Consider the following 12,207-nt stretch of genomic DNA (forward strand, 5'->3'; position numbering starts at 1 on the left):
AACTGGCGACCCTGTTGCTCAGAGCTCGTATTCATAGCAGTTTTACTCTAATAGCCCTAAACAACTCAAATGCCCATCATCAGGTAAATGGACAAACAAACTGTGGGATATATTCACAAAACAGAAGACTAATCAGCAATGAAAAGAACTACTGATACATTCAACAACATGGATTATCCTAAAAAATAATCATGCTGAGTGAAAGATGCCAGTCAAAAAAAGAGTACATATTGTTATGATTCTGCTTATATAAAATTCTAAGAAATGCAAAGTAATTTATAGTGACACAAAGAAGATTAGTGGTTGACTGAGAGGCTGGAAGGAGCATGCAGAAACTTCTGGGGGTGGATATGTTCATTATCTTAATTGTGGCGAGGGTTTCACTGGCGTATTTATATATTAAAATGTATCAAATTGTATGCTTTAGATATGTGCAGTCTATTTGTGTCAAATTATGCCTCAGCAAAGCTGTTAAAAATTATCAGTAAAGCTTGGAAGTTTTAATGACAACTGACCACACAGTACTTGAAGATGCTATAAGACCATTAATTACATTGAAAATAGAATATTCAATGATGATTCAACAGATGCCTAAAAAAAAAAAGGATAAAAGGAATGCACAGCAGTTAACATGAATCATGATAAAGGTTAGAGGAATAAAGGGTTATCCACAGCGTAAGAAAGTATGGTAAAGAGCAGGGCTTTAGACAACAAAGTAGATGTCAGGATGCTTTCTTTAGTAGCTGGGGGAAGTAGCTGAAGACAAGAAAGTCATGTAAACAGTGTCAGCTATAGGTTGAGAATCTAAAGAAAAAAAAATAATAGAAAGAACAAAAATAAACCAAACTCAAGCAAAGAACTATAGATATCTGACTAATTCTTCTAAGAAGAAATCTGTATTACAGAAAAAAAATCCTTAGTATGGGAGAAAAGAAATATGCATACAAATGTGTTTTAGAGTATTATTTAGACTATCTGGAAGCAATCTAATATTGAACCTATAAGGAAATAGTTAAGTCAATTACGGCATACTTTCCTGATGGAATACTACACAGACATGAAAAGGATGACTAGGACAACCTTTCAGCAATATGGAATAATAGATGGAAAAATATACAAAATTAACATTATGATAAATATGTTAAAAAACAATAATACAAAGAGGAAGGAATTACATCAAGTTGCTAACAGTGGTGTTATAAGGATGGAGGTTTAGGTTATTTTCTTCTTCTCTACTGTACTTTCTAACTTTTTTTTGTAATCTAGTTATATAAATTTTTCTATTCTAAAATTAATATAATTTCAAAATGAGGTTGTAAGCTGGGTATGGAGTTTTGAGGAAGAGAAGATGGAAAAATAAGAGAAGGGAGGGTAAGTGACAGAAAGACTGACTGGGTCGCCATCAGCAATCCAGTCATAGGAAGGAAGCTGTGTGTAGGCTACCGTTAACCACCAATTGAATAACTATTATGTATCAGTAGAGTGCTGTCCTTTTAAAAAAATGTTGCTATATTCTGTGATTCTTTGTCATTTTTTTGTTCCCAATCCTATAATTCTGTACCACTGTATAATACAGAAGGCAAAGAGTTAGTGCCCAAATAAGTATAGTTCCTTCTTTATTCTATAAGGTAAATTGACTATATATTTAAAAACACTGATCTTCTACAAGGCACTTTACACTGTTAATGTCTAACAGTAGTATTAACCATGTTTTCCTGATGGAAGGGAATTCTAAACTTGATGACTAATGCTTTTGTTGGCATCCGTAATGGAAGAAATAATTTGGTCCCGAGAATGGTATTTTTGTTTTATGCTCCCAGCCAGCCAACTGTCAGTATGAAGAGATACAACTGCCTCTGAATTATTTTAGTGCTGTCATTTAAAAGCAGGTTAAATAAATATTGAGATGTCATTAAGTTATTTAGTGCCTACATCTCTTTCTTATTTATATTGTTAGTAGAGCTTCCACAGAATATATCCCTCAGTTGAAAGCAGGAAGACACAGGCTCCATAAGGCTGACTAGAGGGAAGAAGAGTGGGGTAGAATTGCAAAGTTCTCCCTTCACAGAGAGCATGATATGTCTGTAGATGAGCTGATGTCTTTGGGCAGTTCTCAAAAATATCCAATTTAACTGACACCCACCACCAGACTGTACTACTCACTGCCAGACACTGTACTAGGCACATCTTCATCTCCTTCCTTCACACTCAGCAGCCCTGATTGATCTCCTGTTAAAATTCTTTTTTTTTTTTTTTAAAGATTTTTATTGGGGAATTGGGGGAAGGGGAACAGACAAGTTGCTGTCCTTTTGTTCTTCAGTCTAGTTGTGGAGGACGTTGCTTCACTGGCCCAAGTTGGCACCATCATTGCGCTCTTCCCGGGCGAGGCAGATCAGTCGCCGGCTTCTGGACGGCCGCTCACGGCGGCTGCTGCTTGCTCACGCTGGTTGCTGGCTACATACAGTAGCCCATGGCAATCCACTGCAGCAGGGGCTGCAGCCTATGCCATCACTGGCGACTCACGGCAGCCCAGCTCCAGGTTGAGCTGTTGTTCAGCATCTTAGCTGTAGAGGGCAGTGTCACTGGCCCTCATATGTGGGATCTGAACCGGGGCCCTCTGGCATCCCAAGCCAGTTCTTAACCAACGCGCCACTCGGCCGGCCCTAAAATTCTTCATGGACTATCTCAAATGACATTTCCTTCTTCAGGTGAACTTCTTTCTTATTTTTCTAGCTGCTATTGATCTTTTCTGACAGCATTTCACAAAATCATGAGATTTTGAGTTGGAGAGGATCTTAGAATCAGTTTACCTAACTTTTTCTCTGAAACACAGAGAGAAGTGACTTCTCCCAAGGTGTGTAGATGAATGAGGAGTAAGCAATTTTGAGTTTGCTCAGTCTTGGGAAGAAGTGCAGTCATACATTGCCATGAATCACTAAGATCTATAAAAGCTGGTCTGCTCTACCAGCTTGTCAGCTCTTTGAGGAGAGAGACCAAGTCTTGCTTATCTATGATTTGCCGAAGAAGTAGGTACACAGTCAGGCGATAAGTGCCTGCCCAGTCGATTTTAGTTAGGAAAGGTGCTAGTCCAAGGAAAATCAACAGCTTGATTAGTTGCCAACAGTGCTGCTGAAGAAGCCAAGAGTACATTTGTGCGTGGAATTTGCTGTCATCATAACTTCTGTTCAACAGAATAACCTGAGGTAGATGGGAATTGACTTAAAAGATGCAATAAGAAAAGATATTTTATGACACAGTGCAACTCTGTTGTACTAAAAACAGGGCAAGCTCTTTTAACCCCAAAGTCAAGTGGGTGATGTGTGCTTGTTTCCCCAGCTAGATTACCACTAATAGTGAAATAAAAATAAACCTTCCATAGATTGTTTTCCCTTAAAATGCACACCCACACACAATCCTTTTTAAAGGTGCAAGTGTATTCCCATTAAAAAATCAGAATGCTATGTGAAAAAATTGACATAACTTCTAGGAATGCTCTTAAACTTTGGCCAATTTCTCTAGCAAGGATGCCTTTTTTTCTTTTTAAATTTTTCTGGGGAACAGTGCGTTCTTCCAGGACCCATCAGCTCCAAGTCAAGTACTTGTTTCAATCTAGTTGTGGAGGGCGCTTTTCCAGAACCCATCAGCTCCAAGTCAAGTAGTTGTTTCGTTCTAGTTGTGGAGGGTGCAGCTCCTTGGCCCATGTGGGAATTGAACCAGCAACCTTGGTGTTATGAGCATTGCGCTCTAACCACCTGAGCTAACCAGCCACCCCAAGGATGTCTTTTTTAATCTCAAGGGCACAAGCACTAAAGAGGCACTATGAGTATAGTGGGAAGTTGGCAGATTAGAATTTAGCTTTTAGTTTGCCATGATTCCATCTATCTGTTCATCCATTCATTCATTTCTTTCTTCAACAGGTATTTATTGAGTACCTACTATGTGTGGGGCACTTTGCTGTGTAGGGCAGTGAACCAGGCAGACATGGAGATTACACTCTACAGGAAGACAGACAACAAACACAAGAAAACAAAGAAGACAAACATAGATTGAAATACATGCCACAAGGAAATGAATAGGATGAGACAGAGTAATGGGTAGGAAGGTAGCAGCAGAAATTACTTTGGTCTGACCAGTTAGGCACCATATGTAATAATTGGGCAAATCACTGAGCTTTTCTGGTACTCAGATCTCTAACATGAAAAACTAAGGTTGAACTGTATGACATTGGAGTGCAGAGAGGCCTGTACCTGAAAACTTGAGCATGAATTCTGGCCTTGTTTGTGAAACCATGCCTGCACTGTCACCCTGATGAAGGTGCTGTGAGCAGAGTGTGAAAGTCCTTGTGAATGGGACAGACTAACCCACAGGTTAAGAGCGTTCCTTTCCCTTCTTTCAGATTGTTTATAACTCTTTGGATGTTTATTTTCATTTACACTAACTAGAGAAGACTTCTGAGAACTTCAGAAACCCTAGATTAAAATTTTTACTCTGCTACTTCCAGACAAGAAGCATATCTACTTAATGAATGGGATAGTGAGTATGGTAAATTGGCATTGATAAACCAACTAGTGATAATATATTCTTCACTACACCTTTGAAAAGAGCAATACTCCTTTCCCCCTTTCTTTCCTGCACTAAGTTTAACTCAATTAATGAGAGGCTAAAGAAAAAAAAAACCTCAAACCACTAGCAAAACCATTATTTTTTTCTTTAAAATTTTGGCTATTCTCAGGTCTGGCTACTTAGGCAAAGAATAGCATCCTTCAATGAAATTCAGTCCATCATATCCAAGAAGATAAACCGTACCGAGTGTAAAGTGCCATTATTGGTCACTGCAGGAAGGCGGGCCCATCGCTCATTTTCCAGTTCCTCCATCACTTGGTTCATTGCACTCTTCAACCATGTGTCCACAGAAACACCGATCTGCTTTAGCAGGTCCAGCCGGGCTTCAGCTTTTAACTTAATTATCTAAGAAAACCAAGAAAATGGTTAGAAATCAAGGTATTTTCTTCTCAAATTGGCTGTTTTTAAGTTGCTTCTGACTTAATTAGAACAATCTTGACATTCACTAGCAATTCTGCCTTGGCATAGTTAATTTTTCAGTTGGGGAGAGGGAAGGAGGGAAAGATAAAGAGGGGGTGGGAGGGAAGGAACGCAAGAATAGGAATCAGGAGCTGCTGATAATGGCAAATGGCACACTTGCACTTTGACAAGATATCAAATATAACTTATGAATAGGAGTAGTAAGATACTAACGTGCCATAAAGTCTGCATTCTTTTCCTCTTAACAAGGCTATGCCTCAGAATATCCTAACATCTAGCACCTTCAACAGCCTTCTAATCCACCTCTTGGAATTTTTCTTCTCTTCTGTAACCCGTCTTTTACAAGTCTGCAAATGATCTAATCATTTTACTACCTTTCTTAAAAACTTTCATGACTCCTGACAGCCTGAGTAAAGGTTTTAAATTAAATTGTGCTGAAGCTGTCAGAAATAGTAGAGATTGAGAATAAAAAGTTCCTATTCTCCACATTTAAAAAAAAAAAAAAAGAGAGGGAAAGATGGCCTGTTTTTTGGCTGTTGTTCTGAGAGGTAAGCAAGTAAACCACTGCACCAGTGTAAACCTGTTCCAATCAAATGCTAACTGCTTTGCTCTAATAGCTATGCTTCTGAAAGTCAGCCAATCAGTGACAGCCCCATGCTTCTGCAAGGCAGCCAATCAACCACAGCCTCACTCCAGTAATCATCACTCCTGCTTCCCATATAGTCTATCAATCTCTACACCACAGCTAAAAGTGAGCCAATCTGTAAAACATTCCCAGTTTTGAAAATATGCCAATCCCTAAAATCCACACTTTTCAAAACACTATATATCAGTTCTGCTTTGCTCAGAGAGATTGTATTTTGTAAGTATCATTTTCTTTCGCTTTATCAAGTAATACATTCAGCTTCATTGTTCCCCATATTAGAGTGGTAGTCTCTTCCTCCAACATTTGAAGGTTCCACTAAGATAATTTTAAGGACTCTTACTTGATGGCCTTCTGAGGGACTCTTGAACAAAGAAGTGTGCTCACTGAGCCCTTCTGGTATGCAATTTTGATCACTCTGAATTCTCTACTGGGGGATGTTGGTACAAAAAGGATCTGAGCTATGACTTGTTTCACTGAGCTCTCACTGTTGAATTTATTTTGTATTCCTAAGATTTTTAAGCATATGAATTTTTAAGAACTGATATTAAAATTCATATCACATAAAATTCACCATCTAAACATTTCAAATTGTAAAATTCAGTGGTTTGGGATAGCACATAAATCTTTAAAGAAAGTAATTAGATTATTTGGCTTGGAGGCACACAATTTGGTCAACAGTCCTGCAAAAATCTGGTTATTCTTCTAATACTTTATTTTTGCAACAGCTTTATTGATAAAGCTCGCATACCATAGAAATGCACCAATTTAAAGTATTCAATGCAACAGTTTATAGTATATCTCCAAATATGTGCATCTATCACCACAGTCAATTTTAGAATATTTTTATCATCTCCAAAAACACCGCTGTATCCTTTAGCTATTGCTCCCCTATTCCTTATTCCCAGCAGCCTCTGGCAATCACAAATCTGTCTCTCTATATAGATTTACCTATTTTGAACATTTAATATAAAGAGAATCATATTTTTTTTGTGTGTGAGGTTCATCCATCTTGTAACATGTATCTGTATTTCATTACTTTTTTTTGGCCAAATAACATTACATTGTATCGATATACCAATTTTTTTTTTTAAAGATTTTTATTGGGGTATTGGGGGGATGGGAACAGTGCTGGGGAATTGGGGGAAAGGGAACAGACAAGTCGCTGTTGTTTTGCTCTTCAGTCTAGTTGCGGAGGACGTTGCTTCACTGGCCCAAGTTGGCACCATCATTGCGCTCCTCCAGGGCAAGGCAGATCAGTCGCCGGCTTCTGGACGGCTGCTCACTGCGGCTGCTGGCCGCTCACACTGGCTGCCGGCTACACACCGCAGCCCATGGCAACCCACCGCTACAGGGGCCGCAGTCTACGCCATCGCTGGCGACTCACGGCAGCCCAGCTCCAGGTTGAGCTGTTGCTCAGCATCCTAGCTGTAGAGGGCAGTGTTGCTGGCCCTCACATGTGGGATCCGAACCGGGTCCTCTGGCGTCCCAAGCCAGCGCTTAACCATCGCGCCACTCGGCCGGCTCGATATACCAAATTTTGTTTATCCATTTGTCATTTGATAGACATCTGGGTTGTTTCAATCTTTCGGCTAATATGAATAATATTGCTACAAACATTAATGTACAAGTTTTCGTGTAGATATGTTTCCTTTCTTTTGGGTCTATTCCTAGGACTGGAATTGCTTGGTCATAAAGTAATGCTTTGTTTAACCATTTGGGGAAATGCCAGACTATCTTCCTAAGCAGCTGCCTCATTTGACAATCCCACCAGTAGGGTTCAAGGGTTATCATTCCTTTACATCCTGGCAAACACTTGTTAATGTCTGCCTTTTTGATTCTAGCCATCCCAAAGGGTATACAGTGGTATCTTATTGTGGTTTTGATTTGTATTTCCCTGATGACTGATAATGTCAAACATCTTTTCATGGTCTGATTGATCATTTGTTTATCTTCTTTGGAGAATGTCTATTCAGATCCTTTGCCCATTTTAAAATTGGGTTGTCTTTTTTATTGTTCTTTTTATTTTTGTCTTTTAATTTTAAGAGTTTTTATGTATTCTAAATAAAAGTTCCTTATCAGATACATACTTTGCAAATATTTTTCCCCATCCTGTGTGTTGTCTTACACTTTCTTGATAGTCTTTTGAAGCATGAAAGTTTTAAATTTTGACTAAGTCCAATTTATTTATTACTTGGGCTTTTGGTATCATATCGAAGACATTAATCCAAGGTCAAAAAGATTCATCCTAATGAGTTTTAGTTTTAGTTGTTACATTTTAGTGTTTGATAATTTTGAGTTGACTTAATTTCATGTATGGTATGAAGTAGGGGTCTTTTGCATGTGGATATCCTGTTGTTTTAGCACCATTCTAATATGCATTTTAAACTAATATAGGCAATAAAATGTTTTTTTAAAAAAAGAATGAACAAACCCTTTCTTGGAAATCATAAATGTAAGTCATTTAATCACTGAAGCAGAGAAATGGGAGGGGGAGGGGGAGGGGGGGGGAGAGAGAGAGAGAGAGAGAGAGAGAGAGAGAGAGAGATACAGTTTATTCTATTTCCTCAATACCAAGTAATCTAGTTTTCTAAGATTTATTTTTGTCAGTGCTTTACCAAACAACTGATGAACATGGTATTTGCAAACTTAGATTTTCAGACTGCAGTTCCAGAATAAACATTGCTATATTTCCTTCAGAGTTCTGTTTATATTTTAACAACTGCTTAAAAGCAGAATTTTCCAGTGTTTTCAAATGAATTTTGATGATTTGCCAACAGATTAAAATTTTGCAGAGCATAGTTCTCTGCGATTAGATGGCATTCTAGATACAACTTAACCAAATCATTTTTAGAACTTGTAAAAAGACAGAGGCTCTCTTTTTAAAATGATGTTTTGAAAAGCCAGGTCCTTTAGGATATATAATCTTGATGTATTAACACTGTCAATTAACTGATTTTAATATAAAAGTTAACATAAGCATATCAAAGTGTCAAGCCATAGTTGAGTTTATGAAACTTTTTGATAATTAGAAAATCTGTAAATCTAATTTGGGCTTAATTAGCTTACTTTTAAAATATCATTTCTCTAAGGATAAGGACTGTGTCTATTGTAACCCTACTATTTAGGACAGTGCCTTGCATGTGTAGTAGGAAATGAATATTGGTAGATAATATTTGCCACGTTAAATTACCTTTGGTATCTTAAAAAAAATAATAAACCACTCCAAACAACCTTTATCATATGTACCAGGAACTATATAATTATACCATTTCATTTAATCCACACAACAATTCTGAGAATGGATATCATAAACTCCATTTTATAGATGGAAAAATGAAATTACTAAGATCACATTAATTGTGGTAAATTGTTATCCCCAATGAATCATGCTGCCTAGTATCCATTTAGTCCTCTCCCACATTGATTCTGGGCTTGTCCACGTGATTTGGTTTGGCTAATGGGACATATGCAAATTTGATGCAAGCAGAGGTCTAATAAGGGCATTAGAACTTGATTTTTATGGAATGTGCCTCCCATATGAGGAAGCTCAGTTTAGCCTAATTGAGGATGAAAGAATCATATGGAAAAATGGCCCAGCCCTCTGGCAAGCCCTCTAGCTGACTGCAGCTCCTTGAGGAATCTCAGGCAAAACCTGCAAAAGAAATGCAGTCAATTCCCAGAATAGTGAGGGATAAGAAATCATTGCTGGTTTTGCCATAAAGTTGGGTGTTGCTTTTTTTTTTAAGGCAGCAATAGATTATTGTGTTTGAATAATTGAAGTTCCAAATATCTGGGGATTTTCCAGGTATCTTTCTGTTATTGATTTTTAATTTAATTCTGATGAGTTGGGGAACATATTTTGCATGATATCAATTCTTTTAAACTTACTGACACTGGTTTATGGTCTAGTATTTGGTCTTGCTGAATATTCCACATGTACTCTATTTTTAAATTTTTAAATATTTTTGTAAGTTTAGCATTATTTACTCCTTGAAAGATTAGAACTCAGCAGTGAAGCCATGTGGACCAGGGATTTTTCTCAAAATAAGATTTTTTTTTTTTTAAGATTTTTATTGGGGAATTGGGGAAGGGGAACAGTCAAGTTGTTGTCCTTCAGTCTTAGCTGTGGAGGGCGCAGTTAGCTCAGCTCCAAGTGCAGTTGTTATCTGGCCGCCCGTTGGTAGTTTGTGGCCACTCAGTTCAAGGTGCCGTGTTCAATCTTAGTTGTGGGTGGGCGTTGCCCACCATCCCATGCAGGAGTGGAACCTGCAACTTTATTGTTAGGAGCATGTGCTCTCACCAGCTGAGCCATCCTGCCACCTGTTGGCAGCTCAGCAGCAGCTCAGCTTGGGAGCAGCTCACTGGCCCACGACCCTGTTGCTCAAAGTTCGCACTTTTTTTTTTTTTTTTTTAGCTGAGCCATCCTGCCACCTGTTGGCAGCTCAGCGGCAGCTCAGCTCGGGCCGGGCATCGAACCACTGTTGCTCNTTTTTTAGCTGAGTCATCCTACCACCTGTTGGCAGTTCAGCTTGGGCCGGGAATCAAACTGGTAACCCTGTTGCTCAGAGCTTGCACTCTTGAGAGAACTCTTAACCAACTGAGCCACTCGGCCGGCCCATGTTTTACTTTTTAAACTAAAACTCCAATAGAGAAGAAACAAAACCAGGCTTAAAGATTTCTTTGTTTCTAGCTACATATAAATACTTACTTATTTGGCTCCTTTCCCCCATGTTCAAACCTACAAAAGCACCAATGTTTATACATTAAGGATATAAGGAATGAACAGTTAGAACTGGGTCTCAAGTAGAACAATTAATTAAAATATCAAATACCTACAATATGTTGAACATTATGCTAGGCTCTTGGATATGAAACAAAGGACAACTTGTGTGCTTTGCAAGAGCTCACAATCTGGAGTGGAAAACTATCACAACTAAATGCTAAGGGCGTAGGGAAGTGTGACTATGGAAGAGGCATTGGAGAAGAGGGTCAGAGAAGATTTCCTGAGATTCAATGAGTTAAAAAGTAGAAGCTGCCTATGTTGCCAAGTTATACTTTTTAATGAATTAAAGTGATTTCTCTTGAGTAATTATCATTAATGTTTTTAAAACTGACTTTCCTCTTAACTGCTATTTCTCTAATAAAATTCTATAGAATTGTGTGTGTGGGGGGGTCCAGAAGAATAAATAGTATGTATTTTCTGTCATATTTATTGCCTCCATTTAAAAACCCCTGTATATTTTCATTTATAACTACCATTGAAAGTTCTCCACAACTGAGTAATTCTGTACTTCATCTTACAAATAATTCATCTATGGTCACTGAGGTCAATGACAAAAGAGACTCAAATCTTGACCTTTCAAATCTCAGGCATATGATTCCATTGTTTTCTAACAAGGCACTGTATCATAAAAGATAAGGATCACATGCTAGAAGTTGCTTTCATAGTCTAGTAAAGGTTATAGACATTAAAAAAAACCTGGGCATTACAAAAACCAAACTAAAACAAAACACCCATACATCTATAAAAACTAAAATTAAAACCAATGTGGGTAGAACAAGTTTCCAAAAATACATAAAGAATGTTAATATGTACTGTGCTTTGGCACTGGAAATAAATCCAAAACATTTTATCTTGGCAACGTTGTTTGATACTAAACATTCCTTCTTTCCTCTTTATTTTGAGTTCATTTTTTGATTCTCATGAAAGGGAACGAAAGGTTGCAGTGACAGCAGTAGGGGTCACTGCCACATGCTTTTACATCGCTCTGTTTCTTAACAACTGCTCTCTTACCCCTTTTCCTTCCGGTCACCTGACAGAACTTCAATCAAAGCTAGTTTTTCTAGCTGTACTAATATTTTTTCTTTCTTAGATGTTGTGGAATGCTTACTCTTATTGCAAGGGCAGATAAGGCAAAACTGTCTGAGTTGATTTTGATAGACATCTTCTTTTACTCAGCAAAATAACCTCTGAAGGGCTTCATCAACTTTAAGGTACTGTAATGAACTAGAAAGCAGTGGGTTCTTGGGTCCGACAGGCTAGGGTTTGAATGCTGATTATGCCATTTATTTGTTGTGTGACTTTGGGAAAATTATTTAACTTCTCAACCATATCTCTATGATGAAGACAATTATTTCATTATATGAAAAGATGCTCATTATTAATAAAATGCCAATTAAAGCTACAATGATATACTACTGCACACCTATTAGAACGTCTAAAATTAGAAAGGTCGGCCAAACCAAACGTTGGCAAGGCTGTGAAACGACTGAAACACTAGTATCCTATTATTGTAAAATGGTACAACCATTTTGGAAAACAGTTTGGCAGTTTCTCAAAATGTTAAACATATACTCACTATATGACCCACCCAAAACATATATTCATAGAATTTGTTTTGTTTTGTTTTGTTTTAGCTGAGCCATCCTGCCACCTGTTGGCAGCTCAGCAGCAGCTCAGCTCGGGACGTGAATCAAACTGGCGACCATTTTGGAAAACAGTTTGGCAGTTTCTCAAA

General features: G+C 37.9%; 1 protein-coding gene across 2 annotated transcripts in view; it reads right to left on the bottom strand.

Annotated features, from left to right (window-relative positions):
• The window catches only part of FCHSD2 (FCH and double SH3 domains 2), a 222,154-nt gene that overhangs the window by 18,537 nt on the left and 191,410 nt on the right, over window positions 1-12,207 (bottom strand). For both annotated transcript variants that reach the window (XM_019649420.1, XM_019649421.1), the window contains one exon: window positions 4,807-4,968. In XM_019649420.1, the coding sequence (XP_019504965.1) occupies window positions 4,807-4,968 (162 nt within the window). The remainder of the gene's footprint in view (window positions 1-4,806; window positions 4,969-12,207) is intronic.

Source organism: Hipposideros armiger, unplaced genomic scaffold, assembly GCF_001890085.2.
Source record: "Hipposideros armiger isolate ML-2016 unplaced genomic scaffold, ASM189008v1 scaffold_132, whole genome shotgun sequence".
In the NCBI taxonomy this organism is placed as follows: domain Eukaryota; kingdom Metazoa; phylum Chordata; class Mammalia; order Chiroptera; family Hipposideridae; genus Hipposideros; species Hipposideros armiger.